Source organism: Heloderma suspectum, chromosome 4 (genome assembly GCF_057233095.1).
Source record: "Heloderma suspectum isolate Gila_16-S chromosome 4, 16-S_ref, whole genome shotgun sequence".
Taxonomy (NCBI): Eukaryota; Metazoa; Chordata; class Lepidosauria; order Squamata; family Helodermatidae; genus Heloderma; species Heloderma suspectum.
In genome coordinates, this window is record NC_139461.1 from 40,483,874 (window position 1) to 40,504,357 (window position 20,484).

The following is a 20,484-nucleotide window of genomic DNA, read 5'->3' on the forward strand; positions in this document are numbered from 1 at the left end:
CTTTCTTGCATTTCTTTTTCTTTGGGATGGATTTCGTTGCTGCCTCCTGAACAATGTTACGGACCTCCGTCCATAGTTCCTCAGGCACTCTGTCTATCAGGTCGAATCCCTGAAATCTATTCCTCACCTCCACTGTATATTCATAAGGGATATGATTTAGGTCATACCTGAATGGTTTAGTGGTTTTCCCTACGTTCTTCAATTTCAGCCGAAATTTTGCAACAAGAAGCAGCTCATGATCTGAGCCACAGTCAGCTCCAGGTCTTGTTTTGACTGACTGTATAGAGCTTCTCCATCTTTGGCTGCCAAGTACATAATCAATCTGATTTCAATATTGACCATCTGGTGATGTCCATGTGTAGAGTCGCCTCTTGTGCTGTTGGAAAAGAGTGTTTGCTATGATCAGCGTGTTCTCTTGGCAAAACTCTATTAGCTTTTGTCCTGCTTCACTTTGTACACCAAGGCCATGCTTGCCTGTTATCCCGGTGATTTCTTGCCTTCCTAGTTTAGCATTCCAATCCCCTATGATGAATAGGACATCTTTTTTTGGTGTTAGTTGTAGAAGGTGTTGTAGGTCTTCATAGAACCGATCAACCTCAGCTTCTTCAGCATCAGTGGATGGGGCATAGACTTGAATTACTGTGATGTTGAATAGTTTGCCTTGGGTTCGTACTGAGATCATTCTATCATTTTTGAGATTGTACCCCAGTACTGCTTTTCCCACCCTTTTGTTGACTATGAGTGCTACTCCATTTCTTCTAAGGGATTCTTGCCCACAGTAGTAGATATAATGGTCACCTGCATTAAATTCGCCCATGCTTGTCCATTTGAGTTCGCTGATTCCCAAGATGTCGATGTTCAATCTTGCCATCTCATGTTTGACCACCTCCAGCTTACCTTGATTCATTGATCTGACATTCCAGGTTCCTAAACAATATTGTTCTTTACAGCATCGGATTTTGTTTTCACCACCAGACACATCCACAGCTGAGTGTCCTTTCGGCTTTGGCCCAGCCACTTCACTCTTTCTGGCGCCACTTGGAAATTCCCTCTGCTCTTAGTATATTGTATATACTGGGATATTGTATATATCCCAGTAGTATTTTGGACACCTTCCGACCTGAGGGGCTCATCTTCTGGGGTCGTATCTTTTAGCCTTGTGATACGTTCCATGGGGTTTTCTTGGCAAAAATGCTGGAGTGGGTTGCTATTTCCTTCTCCAGTGGACCACATTTTGTCAGAACTCTCCACCATGACCTGTCTGTCTTGGGTGACCCTGCACGGCATAGCTTATGGCTTCACTGAGTTACGCAAGCCCCTTTGCCACAACAAGGCAGTGATCCATGAAGGGGAATGTGGATAGAGAAACATTTTTCTCCCTCTCTCAAAATACTAGAACCCGGGGTCATCCTATGAAGCTGTTTGGTGGGAGATTCAGGACAGATAAAAGGAGATACTTATTCACACAGTGCATAGTTAAACTATGGAACTTGCTACCATAAGATGTAGCGATGGCCACCAATTTGGATGGCTTTAAAAGGGGGTTGGACAAATTCCTGGAGGAAAAGGCTATCAATGGCTACTAGTCTTGATGGCTATGTGCTACCTCCAGTACCAGAGGCAGTGAGCCTATGTACACCAGTTGCTGGGGAACATGGTTGGGAGGTGCTATTGCGCTCATGCCCTGCTTGTGGGTTCCTGGTCGACAGCTGGTTGGCCACTGTGTGAACAGAATGCTGGACTAGATGGACCCTTGGTCTGATCCAGCATGGCTCTTCTTCTATTCTTATGTTAAGCCATGGTAACTTATTTAAGCCACAATCATTTTGAGTCAGAGAGAGAGAGAAGATGAACTTGGGGGAACCTGAGATGTACATTTACCTAATATTTTACCAATTGGTAATGCAAACTTAGGAGGCAAATCTTTTACAGTAATGTTTCCAATTATTAGTATAAATTGCAGCATCAAGTGAATATGTTATATGCCAGTCTAGGTTATAAAAGCTGAAATCTGAATACTTTTCCTTAAACATTTCACACAGAAATGGGAAAAGTTGGTTTAAAAACACAGTGTATAGTTTGACATTTATTTACTCTGAATTTTGAGGTAATTGGGATATATACTGCTAGTGTTTGTAGAGTTAAAACAAATGTGCTGTAAAAGAAATGTAGTTCTCTTGTCTCTACAGTAATCAGTAACAAGCATATACACCTAGGAATATTTATAGTTGCAATATAATCTTTAATGATTAACACAAACCACCAGCCAAAATATTTATAGAATGGACACATTTTAATCACTACCATTTGTTATCGGTATATTTATTTACCATCTTTATGGATTATAAATACATACACACACACACATACACATACATACACATACATGTACACATGTACATTATATATATTGGCCTTGCTGCTCTCTATGTGGAGTGCTACCTAGCTGGTTTTGATGGGGTCATTTGAAAGTGACTACAGTCAAGTGGCTTTCCAAACAGTCAGATCAAGTACTGATGGTTGCATTCCTGTTCTTTATGCTCAAACTATGCTGGCCAGCGACTGGAGGCAGATTAGCAACTGGGGCAGTTTGAAAAGCCTCGCTACATTTCAAGCCAGCCCTGACCCCCTTTCAAACTCAACACTCCCTGGCAATTTCTTCCCCTTCTTAAGCAAAACTCTATATCTTTGGAGAAGGGGAGGGAGTAACCAGTGATGAGGAGGGGAGGCCTTTCTAGCCTCTCTATAACTGAAAATAAAAATTCAAAAAAAAAAATAAATCCTAAGCTCCCAAGCAAGCAATTACTTTCCTGAGCTCAAGAGCATAATTTTGAGGTAAGGAAAGGCTGGAAAAGCCTTCACATGTCTCTAGTGAGCTCTCTCAAAGTTATGGTTTTTGTTTTTTGCCTGTGAAGGGGATAAGGGAACTGGTCTGGAAGTGTGTGTGTGTTTTATACATTTATTGTTGTTGTTTGAAGCCCTTCACTACCATCTTTATTTAGGTTCAAAAAAGTGGTTTTGTGTTTTGGAGCTCAGACCCCACCTCTGACTTGTACTGGCCATGCCCACCATGTCAGACATTTTATGAACGAGCAAGCCCTCACATGGCAGCTATTTTTGAGAGCCACAATGCTCTTTCAAAATTCCAAATGTGCCCACCAACCCAAAAAGCTGTTCTGCCAAGATGTACTTTCCTAATTTGAGACTGACCCTTCAACTGAATGCTGTTATGAATTTTGATTTTGACAGAACTGTGATCATTTTAAAATTATACACAAACACATCTATTAACACAGAAAGTCTGAAACAACTATTAGTGGCAATGGAGAGGAATACAGTTTAAACAAACTAGTGGTGGCATTGAAGGCAAGCAATCACTACAAGACAAGGGCAGAATGACATAATTGGTGCCTGAAATGCCAAAAACCCAGATATGAGCTAGTGTAGTCTTAATCAAAGCTACATTTTTTCTGTCTAAACATGCACAGGATTGCGCCTTAACATTATATCCAAACTGGGCCAGTGTCACCCACATATCTGAAAGGGCACACCAACTATTTATGTATTCAGTTACAATCATACACACACTTGAACAAATTGAGCTTCCATTGACAATAAGTCCTATTTTCATTAACAGAACCCCCCCCCGCACATCTTCAACTTTTCCACCTTATTTTAAAAATAATATGAGTTTGCTACCTTCTTTTGCCTTATGACACCTTGTCCACAACCATTTTTCACACTAGCTATAACACCAGTTCTTAACACATGTTCTTAATACATCTCAGAAATAACTAAGTACAAAACCAACCATCATTTAGTTTATTTTAAGATCTTAAAAAAAGATATAGTTTTAGAGATCTAAAAAAGGCAAATTAATTTTATATATATACAATTTAGAGAGCAATACTATGGTCCTAGAAGAGCATCCCAGGGACTATAGCATATTTTGGAGTCCCCCTCCTGAGGCTGTAGACAAGCCTATGAGCTCAGGAGGGGACTCTCAGATCCGATCCGATCCCTTCCCCCACCTCCTCACAGCCACTGTGGAAAGAATCATTGCACTTGCTTTTGAGGTTGCAAATAGCCACTTAGGCTTTGGTGAAGGAGAAAAGGGGCAGGGCAATGGGTGGCGAGAGAAGAGGCCAGGAATCAAAGTATCCTGTGGCCCCTTGATTGTACATCCCCACCCACTGCTGGTAAGTGTGCTAGATGGGCTCTAGCTGTTTGTTTGGGGGATTTTGAGGAGGAGAAAGGGGAGGTGAAAAAGCCTCCATCCTCCTCCTGCCCAGCCAGCAATAGCCCGGCAGGGCACTGGATTTTCAGAAGCTCGGAAGCTTCTGTCTAATGGGGTGCAAGCCCATAGGATTGCGCCATTAGTGAACAAAAATAATGACTTTTAAAACAGCATGCATGATACCAAATAGCAGCTTGTCCTCTACCAATCTCCCAATTGGGAAGGACTTGTTAGAATAAATACAAAATTACCTAACACTGGGATTTTATACATAAACGACCATACTAAGATCTCAAAATCTTCTAGATTTAACTATTATTATGAGTTCCATTATAAACCTGCCAATCTAACACTATAAAACTTTTAGGTGAAGTTGGATCCACGTTTTGCTCCTCCTGGCAGGAGCATCCCCTGAGCAGAGGATTCCCACAGGGGATTCCCACAGGGAACCTAACACTTATTTATTTATTTCATTTCTATACCACCCAATAGCCAAAGCAATCTGGGCAGTTCACAAAAATTAAAACCACAAGGTACAGCATAACACGTTATAAAATATGAAAGCTTAAAACTACAATATCTGGTACAACCAGAAAAAAAAACTAGCAACAATGCAGAGATTTAAAATACAGATTTAAAACAGCAGAGCAAAGACTAGAATGCTAAAATGCTGGAAAATAAAAAGGTCTTCACCTGGCACTGAAAGGAGTACAACATAGGTGCCAGGCGAATCTCTCTAGGGAGCTCATTCCACAACCAGGGTGCCACAGCAGAAAAAGCCGTCTTCCTGATAGCCACCTGCCTCACTTCCTTTGGCAGGGGCTCCCAGAGAAGGACCCCTGAAGATGATCATAGGGTCCAGGCAGGTACATATGGGAGGAGGTGATACTTCAGATAACTTGGCCCCAAGCTGTTTAGGGCTCGGAATGTTTGAACTAAGAGAGAGAGGTGACTTTTGTGCCCTCCAAAAATCTGCTCCAGAGGGTTGGGGGACTCTCCACAACAGTGAGGGAGGTGGTGCTTGAGGCTGCCGTGGTAGGAGGTGAAACTGGCAAAAGTCACCTCCTACCCTTTCTGCCAGGGGGATCCCTCTATTGGATTAGAAGCCTTTCATGGATCAAAGAAGCTCTTCCATTTGCAGAAGGTGAAGTCTGGACCCAACCCAAAGAAAATAAAAGGATGGTTTATACCACAGAAATGCTTGTGATCATATATCAGAATGCTCCAAGGTCCATGTTTTTGACACGTGGAACCTGATTTAGTGCTTTGGATATGTATAACATTGCATGTATGTGCACAGGGGGAGGGGGGAAACAAATGTGTTTGTAAATGGGTATATGTGGGAAGGACAAGGAGACAGATAGCTAAAAATATTAATTATGCAGCCCTGTACCACTTGGATATGGAAACTTTCTTAAAGAAAGGAGGCTGCAAGTATGACTGATTCTTTCCCCAGCTATGTCGTGTCCTATAAATGGTAAGCTTGATCTGTTAAATTAACTAACAATTTCCCCATCCCATAGATTATAACTACGGTGCAATAAAGTTTGTCCTGCCTGTCTAGGGGATGAGACCTCATTGCTAAGCAAAACATGGCAGAAGACCTTCCAGTGAATATTAACTGGTAAGTTAAGAAAAGAAAGAAAAAGCCTGAACCTCCCTTAAAAATTGCTTGTACCTCTTGCTCTGAGAACCATGAATATTAATATATTACATTTAAGATGTCAATTTGCCATTAAAAATGGCGTTCTTACCTGGCCCATTAAGGAAGTCTTTAATCTGCAATGTGATGAGAGGAGGTGGGATGCCACTTTTAGCATCTATTTCTCCTGCCACTGTCTGTAACCATGTCTTGCAGTAGTCAAGAGTTTCTGGGAGAGTTTTTCCAGGATCTACCAGTGATAAGAGTCTAGTTATGACATGTTGTTAATACAACAGCTAATTGTACGTGCAGGCATATCTTTTAAGCATGTATGTCTGATATTCACATACAGCTTATTTTGTAAAAACATAAAGACAAACAGTATACGTATATCTCATATAAATCCTGCATTATGATAATTTCCAGAGGAGTAGCCTTTTGCTGTTGCAGCAAAAACAACAGTCTTGTAGCACCTTAAAGACTAACACATTTATTTTGGCATAAGCTTTTGCATAGAGACTGGGGTAATCTAAGAAGGTGGATGGAAAATGCAGGGCTCCACTCTGCTGTGTGTGCTGGCTCCGCTCCCATTCAAAAGTGCTGCTGCTTCCCGGGGAAACATGGTGGTGAGGGACCAAGTGGCTGTTGCTGCAGACACTGCACTTCTGAATGGGAGCTGAATTGGTGCTCAGCTCCACTTCATACCTGCTGCCTGCCTTCTTAAGGCATTGGCATCATTGGGGATGGGTCCTTCTGAGCCCATAGGCCCTCAGCAGTTGCCTCACCATGCAGACCCCAGGCCTGGTCTGAGAAATGCCTGATTTGGATCATTAAGCTGTGAGTGTCTGCTTGATGAATCTGAGCAGACGCAACTCTGTCATAGGGCTTAGGTGTAGAGAATGGATTTTGTGGTGTAGTTCTGGGTGGGAGCTAGAAGCATGTAGGTACGTTTAGTGATGTAGAATTCAGATATAGGGTGGTGGTTATATGTACATTATGTAGTTGCACTGTCATATCCAGAAAGTGAACCTGTTGCATGGACTGTTCTAGGCTCAGGTTAATGTTATTGAACTCCTGGTAGAAGTTCAACAAGAGATTCAACTCTATTTCCTGCGCTTTGAATTAGGACAAAGCATTTTAAAAAATCACACTACATGAGTTAATCAGTTCACTATTGCAGTTATGTCTGTGCTATCACCCAACAATGTTTTGTCAATGGCAACTGTTAAGGTAATTATCACTGTCTGTACTTTTTGCATTTCAATTCCCTCTGAACACCATTTACCTCTCCCCACCCCCCCCCCCACCCCCAGGATGTCTATATAAATCTGCTGATTTGGGGTTAACACTTCATACATCTGATGAAGTGGACAGTGTCCATGCAAGCTTATGTCAGAATATATTTCTTAGTCTTTAAGGTGCCACAAGACTCTTGGTTGTATTCTGATAATTATATCTATTTTGTGATGGCTAAAAAACACCAGATAGTACCATCACCAAATACTATCACCATCTAATGTAAAAAAAGCTTTCCTTAGCCATCTTTTAAAATGATTTGCACAAAAGTAAAAGCAAACTTACAATAGAAGGAATAAACTATACACAAGTCTTAAAGATCAGAAAACCACATGCTTGGAGATGCAATAGAGTGGTTCTACTTATGGGTTATTTGATACAGTTTGCAGTTTCACTGACATTGCAATCCCTTTTTACTGCTGGGCTTTTGAAGTTAACTTCAGTAGCTTTTCCTCTTGGCCCTCTTTAATGGGACTCTTGCTCAATCCTTAACATTCCCAATTGTGACTAAAAGTTCACATTTGGTACTTCTCAGTTCTATGTCTTTCTTCATGTCCTGGACAATGTATATAAGAAATCATCACTGCGTAAAACTTTTTAAATCTTTGGCAACCCACATACTCTGTTATATTAGTTCTATTTGGGTTTTTTTTAAGTGACTGCAGTGCTCAAACATTCAAAACTTCATTCTTTAAGAATTTCAGCTACAAAATTGTTTCATTCTGGCTTGATGATCACATATTGTGTTACCATCATGAACCCTAATCCTCTTCTGTTATATAGTGATACTTACAGAAAATACCATACTCCAATGTTTAGATAATTTTGGTACGTTACCAACTGCCTTATGCACCATAAGCAAGATGGACTGCTTTCTTTTCAAGAACAGTAGTTTCATACCTTCGCTTATAGATAGCACATGGCAGTGTGGTGAGAACTGGGCATATAAAGTATGTCTTGGAATGTATTTCTTTACCTAATCACATCATTCACATAAAACCTAGCATATATGGACCTTTATGCAATTTCAAAGAACACACTGAAACCAATTGATTGCGATTTTAGCTCTATACCGAAAAAGATTAAAAGTTAGCACATTCCTCTGAGGTATTTTATATCATTATTTGATCAGTTTTCAGAAATTGAATTTACAGTAACATGTGTACTCTGCACTATATACTTTACAATTCCTCCTCACTTTCTTTCACTTAGATTACTACATTTTCTATGGTAGTTACAAAACAATATAATATTGCTCAATATAAAGGCATTTTCTGCATTCTTATACTGTAATACTATGCCCTTCGGCAAGATTGATTTTTGTAAAGGCCACCATTCAAGTTGCCTAATGACAACAGAACTGATCACAGGAAACTGCACAGAGTGCTAGAGAAGATGTTCAAACCTGCATGATAACGCATTAACTAAATTAATCATAGTGTAATCCAATTAAAAGATTAAAAAGATGAAAGATTAAAGATGAAAGATTAAAAGATAAAAAACTAAAAGATGATGCTGTTGAAGTGCTGCATTCAATATGCCAACAAATCTGGAACACTCAACAGTGGCCACAAGACTGGAAAAGGTCAGTTTACATTCCAATTCCAAAGAAGGGCAACGCCAAAGAGTGTTCAAACTACCGCACAATTGCGCTCATTTCACATGCCAGCAAGGTGATGCTCAAAATCCTACAAGCTAGGCTTCAGCAGTATGCGAACCGAGAACTACCGGAAGTACAAGCTGGGTTTCGAAGAGGCAGAGGAACTAGAGATCAAATCGCCAACATTCGCTGCATCATGGAGAAAGCAAGAGAATTCCAGAAAAATGTCTATTTCTGCTTCATTGACTACGCTAAAGCCTTTGATTGTGTGGATCACAACAAACTGTGGCAAATTCTTAAAGTGATGGGAGTACCAGACCACCTTACCTGTCTCCTGAGAAACCTGTACGAGGGTCAAGAAGCAACAGTAAGAACCAGACATGGAACAACCGATTGGTTCAAAATTGGGAAAGGAGTATGACAAGGCTGTATATTGTTGCCCTGCTTATTTAATTTATATGCAGAGTACATCATGAGAAACGCCGGGTTGGATGAATCACAGGTCGGAATTAAGATTGCTGGGAGAATTATCCACAACCTCAGATACGCAGACGATACCACCCTAATGGCCGAAAGCGAAGAGGATCTCAAGAGCCTCTTGTTGAGGGTGAAAGAGGAGAGTGCAAAAGCTGGTTTGAAACTCAACATTAAAAAAACTAAGATCATGGCATCTGGCCCCATCACTTCCTGGCATATAGAAGGGGAAGAAATGGAAGCAGTGACAGATTTTACTTTCTTGGGCTCCAAGATCACCGCAGACGGTGACTGTAGCCATGAAATTAAAAGACGCTTGCTCTTTGGGAGGAAAGCTATGGCAAACCTAGACAGCATAGTAAGAAGCAGAGACATCACCTTGCCGACAAAGGTCCGTCTAATCAAAGCTATGGTTTTCCCAGTAGTAATGTATGGCTGTGAGAGCTGGACTATAAGGAAGGCTGAGCGCCGAAGAATTGATGCTTTCGAACTGTGGTGCTGGAGAAGACTCTTACGAGTCCCCTGGACTGCAAGGAGGTCAAATCAGTCCATCCTAAAGGAAATCAACCCTGACTGCTCATTGGAAGGACAGATACTGAAGCTGAAGCTCAAATATTTTGGCCACCTAATGCGAAGAGAAAACTCTCTGGAAAAGACCCTGATGCTGGGAAAGACTGAAGGCAGAAGGAGAAGGGGACGGCAGAGGATGAGATGGCTAGATAGCTTCACGGATGCAATGAATATGAACTTGAGCACGCTCCGGGAGAGAGCGCAGGACAGGAAAGCCTGGCGTGCTATGGTCCATGGGGTCACGAAGAGTCGGACACGACTGAACGACTGAACAACAACAAAATCCAATTATGGTAGGTTTGTTGTTGTGGTTGTGGTTCCCTGACCGGTAGGTTACCTTTTATATAAATGAGTCATTAAATTCAAACTCAATATATACCTATACCTACCTATGAAGTCTCACACATTCGTTTATCTATCAAATTAATAAGTCACCAAATCTCAACAGTTCTTAAATTGATACTGTATTTTGTATTTTATGGTTTTAAGTCTTGCTTTGTGAACTGCACAGAGAGTTTCAGCTACTTGACAGTACAGAAAAGACTGATAATATGACAGACAATGTCCAAAAGAGAAATGGCATATGTTTGCTAATTCTGTTGTTTGAGAAATAGATGCCATTTATTGCCTATTAGAATATGCATTGTTATTTTGTAATTTTAGATAGAGAAAAAATTGTTTTAAAAATGCAACAGAATTTGAATGGACTAAAGCCAAAGACTTCTTTAAAAAAGCTGTCAGCCTAATTATTGTCCCAGATAAACTGGTGGGAAGCATGATTAAAACTATAATTATTACACATGTAGAAGAACAAGCTACTCTGAGGAAGAATCAGAATGCTTTATGCAAAGAGAAGTCTTGCCTCATCAACCTTTTAGAATTCATAAAATAAAAAAATAAAAATTGGGGAGGATCCATAGCAGGGTGGTAGAGCATATACATAAGATCCCACGCTCAATCTGTATCACCTCCAGTTAACAGGATCAGGGAGCAGGTGATGTGAAAGATTCTTGCCAGAGACTCTGGAGAGCCACTGCCAGTTGAAGTAGACAATATCGGCATAGAAGGACCAATAATCTGACCCAGTGTGGAATTCAGGGGGTGCTTGGGCAAGCACAGCCTACCTAGTTATTTTAAAAGACGGGCCCAGCCTATGTAATTACTATCATGGGGTCTCAGTATTTAACCTTGTGAGGTGCATTCTATCTGTGAAATAGCAGTGGGCAACTTATGGCCCCAGCGCCAGTGCAAACTCTCCTGCCACTTCTCCTGCCACACGCACCACCACCACTGTCGCCACCCCCTTCCTGCATCCACCTCCCTCTCCCCCTGCTTGCCTGGTCTGCCTGCCTCCTTTCTCCTTCCTTCTCTATCACAAGGTCTGGCTCTAAGGAAGCATCCCTAAGAGCCAGGCATTTGGGTGTGGCTGCCTCTCTGAATAGCTGTGCCAGCTGCTTTTCTGAACAACATGGCTCTTCTGAGTGCTCAGTCGCCTGCCGGCTTGCTCTGAGGGAGGTGTGGGTGGGAGACACAGCAGTAGCAGTGACAGCAGCAAAGGGAGGGAGCACAGTGGCAGCAGGGGGAAGCATGCGATTTGCTGCTCCCCCCCCAGTATCACCTGAGGTGGGGGCTTCAACCCACCTCATGGGAAGGCCATCCCTGTGTGGCCTTCGATATTGTTGGACTCATATCAGCCCTATCAGCATAGCCAATGGTGAGAGATGATGGGAGGTGCAGTCTAATAACATCTGGAGCAAATTGCCCACCTCTGGGCTAGAAGAATGTTTAATTTTACAAATGTGTAATTCCTTCGTAAATATATGATGTGTGTGTGTGTTCTGCATAACTTGATATGCAGTCTGTGGATGGCACCATATGTTCTGGCCTCAACACATGTTGGGCTGTGTTTCTATCCAGGTAGTTAAACTCACTCCTAATCTACTTTTGTAGAACTCAAATCTTCTTTATTTAACATAACATCAACAATAAAGTAATATATATAAGAGTAATACTTAATAATAGAAGGATGAGATCAAATGAATGGATGGATGAGATGAAGTGGAGGTGATGAGATGAAGTGAATTGGAGAGGTGAAAAGACAATGCTAAACCAGGCCTTCAGGCTGCAATCCAAAGCAGCAGCAGCAAACCAGACCTGAGGGAGGTTTCTTCCCAACTGAAGAACCAGTGCAAACCAGATAGACACTCTTCTTAGGGACAACTAATCAGTGTATGGCATCAAGGCCTGATCATTTGCTAACAGATACACAGAGCAACTGCAGATTCAAAGCCTAGGGGGCAACATAACAAATAACATAATGCCCAGTTGTGGCAGAACACCATATGCCTGCATTATTGGCTTTGCACATATTTCTAGTTGCCGTTTTGTGCTTGTGGCACATTGTACTAGTCTGGATTATTACGATAGATTGATAGTGGTGACCTCATATCATTAGTACACACTCACTAATCTTCCTTTTAGAACTCTACATTCCCACGTCTGGCTGACATAATGTGCAGGTGGTGCAATCAACTTATCTGCAGATAAGCAGTTATTGTATACTTGGACGTCTAAAAGAAGTTATCAATAAAGTCACTGAGATATCCTTATAAAAACTTAGCAGTGACAAGGTAAGAGGACAAGCCCTCATATGGATCAAAAACTGGCTAAGAAAGAGGAAGCAGAGAGTAGGAATAAACTGACAGTGTAGGAAAGTAATTTTTCCCAGAATATTAGCATAGAGATAGAAACACTAACTCCCTCTTCTAATGACCCAACCTACCACCAGATCAGGAACAGACTATGACTGCTTCTTTACAGATCATCTGCGGTACATGCATCACACTTCCATATGAGGGGCTTCCCCGCTGGCCTCAGTTTCAGGGCAGTACCCACAATGGGTACACATAGTAATTTTCTTCCTTTTAGAACCCTACATTTTGTTTGGAAGATACAGCTGTTTCCCACAAAGTATAAGCAGATGGTCCATCAGAATTATTTGAAGAAATTGGCCTGATTATTAATATTATTAATATTAATGTTACTGAATTAAATAGTTTAAATAATGTTTGTGCATGGTTCCCAATGCCATATTTTCTGGTACTAAATAATACCATCAAATGTGTGTGATGAATCTCTCTCTCTCGCCAAACTATGACACTGACACAATGGAATGCCCACATTACTCATAAGTGATGGAATGATGAGCTTGGAGCACAAGTCCTCACAATCATGAGGCAATTAAAACTTTATGGAGCCACATCACTACTTATATGGTTAGAGTCACATAGTTGTTTACTTTTCTTAGTAATCTGTGTTTTAAGGCTTGAAGTTTTGAAAAGAAACAATAGCTTCGCTGCATTATCAGTTATTTGGTAAAATATCTTAACTTACTTGTTTATATGTTAAAGGGTTTAAAAAGAAGCTAAAGCACATTGAAAGTAAGGATAAGAGACTGGTTAATTATGGGCTATGGACTTGCCTCTCCCTCATCTCAAGTGATCATTCAAGCAACAGCACAGGCTCAAGCACACAGAAGAGAGAGACTGCCAGGGCAGATGGCCTAGAAACAAAGGAGGCACTATCTAGGCAAGTAACCAAGCAGGTAAACTGTGAAACAGGCAGTAAAGCTGGGAAGAAGGTGGGCAGTTAAACCAATAAGCAGATTAGAAGCCGGAAAAGTGGCATTCTCAGACTAGGGAGGTAAGCAAGGGTCAGAGGGTTCAAAGGACCAGGAAGAACCCCACTGGCTCCTTACAATATCTGAATCCTACTGAGGTGATACCATCCCCTGGCCATATGCACAGGTGGCACCGAACCACAGCAGAGAGCAAACTAGTAGCTCTCTTCTCTGGCAAATCATCATGTTGGCACAGAGAACAAGTGCCTGGGCCTTAATAGTAGAACTGGTGGTTTGAGACTTCTGGTGCTATAACAGAAGGAGTTCAGATTTCAGAAAGTTCCAAGGCTAGAGTGTGTCCCAAAATGCAAGAATGCAGAGCTGAAACATTCAACCTGCCTTCCCCACAAAAAACAAACTGGGATTCTTTGCCCCAGATGAAACAATATTATGCTTGAATACACTTAAAGCCAGATGGGTGAAATTTATTCCTTAAAGAAAATTTGGCAAACTAATACTTGGGTGATGATATTATGGAAAGTGGGGTTGGGATGTGGGTGGGTGGAGGGAGGGAAAAAGATAGGTGAGAGAATTCTGGAAGAGACAGCAAATACAGCGCAGAAAATGAAAGGCTTTGTAGGAGGAAACTGGGAAATGAATAGCAAAACAGAGGAGAGTAAGGGCTTCCTTGGGAGAGTGAGTTGATGGCAGAAGAGTAAAAGGGTCTGGGCAAAGAAAGGATGGCAAAGTAAAAGGAGACAGTGATAGCATGGAACTGACTCCTCAAAGAAACACACCTATACAGCATACCTTTTAAAAATTATATTAGAGTTTTACTTTAAAGACTCTGTACCTTAAAGACATCAGGCATAAAGGTTCATGGACTAAAACTCACTTCCTCAAATACATGAAGTGCTATCCTGACTTACAAGTATATATTCATAGGAACATAGGAAGCTGCCTTATACTGAGTCAGATCCTTGGTCCATCTAGCTCAGTAATGTCAACACAAACTGGCAGCAGCAATCCAGGGTTTTAGGCAGGCGATCTTCCATCCCTACCTGGCGAGACTGGAGACTGAACCTGGGACCTTCTGCCTGTAAAGGAGGTGTTCTGCCATTGAGCTATTGACCCTCCCTACTTATGGTGTGCATGGGGGGTGATTATAAACAGGGAGGTCAAAAGGAAATGAAATGTACAAAGTACAGACAGTGATAATTAACTTATTAACAGTGGCCATTCACAAAAACGTCGTTGGATAATAACACAGATATTCTTGCATTGATTAACACGGTAGCATAATTTTTAAAAATCCTTTAGTCCCTGTTCAAGCCACAAGACATAGAGCTGAACTTCTTGATGAATTGTAACTTCAGCTGTTTCATGTTGGAATCTGTTTCTGAAGTCTATCTGTTCAAGAATGGACACCTTAAGATTGTCCTGGGAGATGGAAATGTTCCCACACTGTTTTTTGAATATCCCCATTTCTGATGTCTGATTTGTGTCTATTTATTCTTTTGTGTGGGACCGCGGTGGCGTAGTGGTTAAGACGCTGAACTGCAGACCAGAAGGTCGGCAGGACAGCAGTTCGAGCCCCAAATGCCAAGTGATGGAGTGAGCTCCCGTCTTCAGTCCCAGCTCCTGCCAACCTAGCAGTTTGAAAGCAAGACATTGCAAGTAGATAAAAAGGTACTGCTTTGGTGGGAAAGGTAACAGTGTTCCGTGCACCTCGGTGTCCAGTCATGCCAGCCACACGACCATGGAAGCGTCTTCGGACAGCGCTGGCTCTTTGGCTTAGAAATGGAGATGAGCACCACCCCCTAGAGTCGGACACGACTGGCTGGGGACACCTTTACCTTTACTATTCTTTCATGCAGAGACTGGTCTGTTTCTAGAACGTAGCACGGAATTGTTGGCAAATGATGGCATATATCACTTTCTGAATTTCATTTTCCTCAGATGTCATGGTTTACAATCCACCATCATCAACATTTGTGTCTATGTACTTTTAAGTCAGAATAATACTTCATGCATATGATGCAGTAGTCCATGAAACCTTCTGCCACAATACATTTGTTAGTCTTTAAGATGCAACAATACGTTTGTTAGTCTTTTGCTGCAACAGACTAACACACAACCCCTCTAGAACTTTTTAAAAAATGTTGACAAAATGTTGAGAGAAACATTACCAGATCCATCTTTCCTTTTATATTTGGATCTCAGCAGTCTACCTGAAGGCTTTTCACGTGCCCAAAGGTTTTGCAGGCGGTTCTCACAAAAGCCTCCAAGCTGTCCACCCCCTTAAAACAAGCAGGAACTTCAGTGCCATACAGCAAGCACTCCTTTGTAGTAAATGGAGCAATTCAGATGCTTAAAAGGTAAAAAATCTCCTGATGTGCATGTGCTGGTATGTGTGCGCGTGCGTGCATGAATGTGTAATGCAAAAATAAAGAAAACACTTCCAGTAGAAGCATTTTGTTATATTGTTTTCATGGTGGTTTAAAAAAAAAACCCTTCTGAACTTCAGTGGTGACCAGATTCTGTGGCCATGAAGGAAAGCTGCCCATGCTAATGAATATGTAAACTCAAGTTAGCTTTGGGTAAATAATCCTCCTTTTTTGTTTTGTTCATCTCTAAACAAAAGCAGAATTGGGTAGTAGTATGCTATTTTAAGGATGTTAAATGGTCTTACCTGTACACTTGTAGTCCGATGCTACACCTTTAATGATGGCATTAAACACAGATATTTCCACCCTCTGTTTTCTATGATGACAACTTAAGATCAGAGAAGGTTGGGATACAACAAGGTGCAAAAATGGCTCTAACTGCAAGTCACTGGTTCCTCTGCGACCAGGCTGTCGGACAATAGTTATACCCAAGGCTTGCCTAGCCGATGATCTTGTGGAAGCATGAAGACTTTCCAGAGATATAAGACCCGCCATTTTCCCAGAGGGTAATGAACTGTTACTGTTCAGGAGATCATCTGCTGTTACCGATGAAATACCTGCTCCGACGGGTTTCTTGTAATCATGATCAAAAGGTTCTGAAAGAATTGGTGAACTTCTGGTTGTTTTCTCACTTTCTTTCTGATCTTCCAGTGATTTTGTTTTAGGTAAAGTGGTACATGAATAAGTCATACAGGAGATACGGCTTGCTGTAATAAATATGTCAAACGGTATAAAGTTCAGGTTCTTTACAATAGAAGACTGTCGGGAAGGACGGGCAATGCGGTGTTGGCTGGTCCCACTGTGTTGTTCTATTTGGACAATTCTGATTTTAACACTGTCACTGCCAATGCCACTGTCCTGGGCTCCACTGCAACGTGAAGATGTTTCAACCATACCTCCATCAGGCGTATCAATTTTTTTCTGTTCCTCTTTGGATACCTGGGAACAAAAACAGTATATTAACTTAAAATTGCTATATCCCAAGTTATTTCCATTTCAGCTACGTAAAACAATTGGTATATAAACATGAAGTGAAAAAAGAAAGAAAGAAAGAAAGAAAGAAAGAAAGAAAGAATTTTATCAAAAAGAAAACTTGCCAAGTTAACTTTTAAAACAAGATTTACTCATGAAAACTCAGCAGGTGTCTGTTCCAGAGAAATTATGACTCACATTTAATGACATATTGGAGTAAGATGTGGCAGGGTGAAGAAACATTTCCTAGGTTCAAACTAATTTTTCTTCAGATGCTATAGACCACTTAGGAAACATAAATAATAGAAGTATTTGAAGTTCACCCAACTGAAGAATGTTTAATTGATTATTCACCTACCTTTTAAGCAGTTAGTTAGAATTTAAATAAAAATTCATATTACCAAAACTCAATTTGTGATACTGAAGGAAGTATAAAGTGGCTACAGTTTAGTAAACAAAAGCTGACATTCATTGTTAGAAGGAAAAGTCAGCTTTCTATCCATTCCCTATTATGGTGGCAACTAAAATATCCTTTTAAAAACTTAACAAATGTGCCCTCAACTATCAGCTCTAGTTATTAAAATTTGCCCTTTCTGAATAAAACTACTAACAAATAATAAATGAAGATCATAATGGTGGAAATCCTGAACAGGGGCAATTTTGGGATGGATGATGGTGAACAAATTAAAGCTCACTCCCCACAAGGCGGAAGTGTTGCAGGAAATCTGCTGATCTGAATGGAAGTGTGCAACTGAGTCTGGGTGGGGTTGCACTCCTCCCTAAAGAGCAAGGTATGCTGTTTGGGAGTTCTCCTGGACTTAGCGCTTACGGTGGAGGCACAGGTAGTGCTGTTGGCCAGGAGTGCTTTTTACCAGCTTTCACTGGTTTGTCTCATCTAGAGAAAGCTGACCTTGCCTCAGTAACACGTCCTCTGGTTATGTCCAGGCTTGATTACTGAAATGTACTTTACATGGCCTAGCAGAGACACTAGAAACAGTTGGTGCAGAATGTAGAAATTAGAACACTTGTAGAAGCTAGGTATTCGGATGATGTTACACCTATTCTGTGCCAATTATACTGGCTGCCTATTCATATCCTGGCCCAATTTATTTAAGGTGATGGTGTCAGCCTTCAAAGCCTAAAGGATGGACTGGAATGGGCCACTTCACATCAAATGACCACCAGATCTACTACTGTGGACAAGAGGACCACAGAAGAAATGGAGTAGCCTTCATAATTAATCATAAAGTGACTAAAGCAGTGCTTGGATACAATCCAAAAAATGACAGAATGATCTCAATTCGAATTCAGGGTAAGCCATTTAACATCACAGTGATCCAAATATACGCCTCAACCAAAGATGCTGAAGAAGCAGAAGTAGATCAGTTCTATGAGGATCTGCAGCACCTACTGGATAGTACGCCAAACAAAGATGTTATTTTCATTACAGGAGACTGGAATGCTAAGGTGGGTAGTCAAACGACACCTGGAATTACAGGCAAGCATGGTCTGGGAGAACAAAATGAAGCAGGACATAGGCTGATAGAATTTTGCCAAGACAACTCACTGTGCATAACAAACACTCTCTTCCAACAACCTAAGAGATGACTTTATACATGGACTTCACCAGACGGTCAACACCAAAATCAGATTGACTACATCCTTTGTAGCCACAGGTGTCGGACATCTATGCAGTCAGTAAAAACAAGACCTGGAGCTGATTGTAGTTCAGATCACAAACTTCTTATTGCACAATTTAGAATCAGACTAAAGAGAATAGGAAAGACCCACAGATCAGTTCGATATGAGCTCATGAATATTCCTCATGAATATGCAGTGGAGGTGAAGAATAGATTTATGGGACTAGATGTAGTAGATAGGGTCCTGGAAGAACTATGGACAGAAGCTCGCAACATTGTTCAGGAGGCAGCAACAAAAAACGTCCCCAAGAAAAAGAAAACCAAGAAGGCAAGATGGCTGTCTGCTGAGACACTGGAAGCAGCACAAGAAAGAAGGAAAGCCAAAGGCAACAGTGATACGGGGAGATATGCCCAATTAAATGCAAAATTCCAGAGGTTAGCCAGAAGAGATAAGGAATTGTTTTTAAACAATTTTTAATTTGTTTAATTTTTAATTGTTTAAAAACAGTTTTTAAGCAATGCGCGGAAGTGGAAGAAGATAATAGAACAGGAAGGACAAGAGACCTCTTCCAGAAAATTAGAAACATCGGAGGTAAATTCCAGGCAAAAATGGGTATGATCAAAAACCAAGATGGCAAGGACCTAACAGAAGCAGAAGAGATCAAGAAAAGGTGGCAAGAATATACGGAAGATCTGTATACGAAGGATAATAATATCGGGGATAGATTTGACGGTGTGGTCAGTGAGCTAGAGCCAGACATCCTGAAGAGTGAGGTTGAATTGGCCTTAAGAAGCATTGCTAATAACAAGGCAGCAGGAGATGATGGTATCCCAGCTGAACTGTTTAAAATCTTGCAAGGTGATGCTGTCAAGGTGATGCATGCCATATGCCAGCAAATTTGGAAAACACAAGAATGGCCAACAGATTGGAAAAAATCAACTTATATCCCCATACCAAAAAAAGGAAGCACCAAAGAATGTTCAAACTATCAAACAGTGGCACTTATTTCACATGCCAGCAAGGTAATGCTCAAGATCTTGCAAGGTAGACTCCAGCAATTTATGGAACGAGAATTTCCAGATGTACAAGCTGGGTTTTGAAAAGGCAGAGGAACTAGAGACCAAACTGCCAATATCCACTGGATAATGGAGAAAGCCAGGGAGTTTCAGAAAAACATCTATTTCTGTTTTATTGACTATTCTAAAGCCTTTGTCTCTGTGGATCATAAGAAATTGTGGCAAGTTTTTGGTGGTATGGGGATACCAAGACATCTCGTCTGCCTCCTGAGGAATCTGTATAACGACCAAGTAGCAACGGTAAGAACAGACCTCGGAACAACGGACTGGTTTAAGATTGGGAAAGGAGTACGGCAGGGTTGTATACTCTCACCCTACCTATTCAACCTGTACACAGAACACATCATGCAACGTGCTGGGCTTGATGAAGCCAGGGCTGGAGTTAAAAGCGCTGGAAGAAACATTAACAATCTCCGATATGCAGATGATACCACTTTGATGGCTGAAAGCGAGGAGGAGCTGAGGAATGTTATGACGAAAGTGAAAGAAGAAAGTGCAAAAGCTGGCTTGCAGTTAAACCTAAAAAAAAACAAGATTATGGCAATCAGCTTGATTGATAACTGGCAAATAGAGGGAGAAAACGTGGAGGCAGTGACAGACTTTGTCTTTCTAGGCGCAAAGATTACTGCAGATGCTGACTGCAGCCAGGAAATCAGAAGACGTTTACTTCTTGGGAGGACAGCACTGACAAATCTTGATAAAATAGTGAAGAGCAGAGACATCACACTGACAACAAAGGTCCGCATAGTTCAAGCAATGGTATTCCCTGTAGTAACCTATGGCTGCGAGAGCTGGACCATAAGGAAGGTTGAGCAAAGGAAGATAGATGCTTTTGAACTGTGGTGCTGGAGGAAAATTCTGAGAGTGCCTTGGACTGCAAGAAGATCAAACCAGTCCATACGCCAGGAAA

The 20,484-nt window shown here is 41.2% G+C and overlaps 1 protein-coding gene across 13 annotated transcripts in view; it reads right to left on the bottom strand.

The window, feature by feature from the left end:
• Nucleotides 1–20,484, bottom strand: part of VPS13B (vacuolar protein sorting 13 homolog B) — a 623,510-nt gene that overhangs the window by 175,600 nt on the left and 427,426 nt on the right. For all 13 annotated transcript variants that reach the window (XM_084849024.1, XM_084849023.1, XM_084849026.1 and 10 more), the window contains 2 exons: nt 16,131–16,824; nt 5,992–6,129 (listed from right to left, as the gene is read on the bottom strand). In XM_084849024.1, the coding sequence (XP_084705150.1) occupies nt 5,992–6,129; nt 16,131–16,824 (832 nt within the window). The remainder of the gene's footprint in view (nt 1–5,991; nt 6,130–16,130; nt 16,825–20,484) is intronic.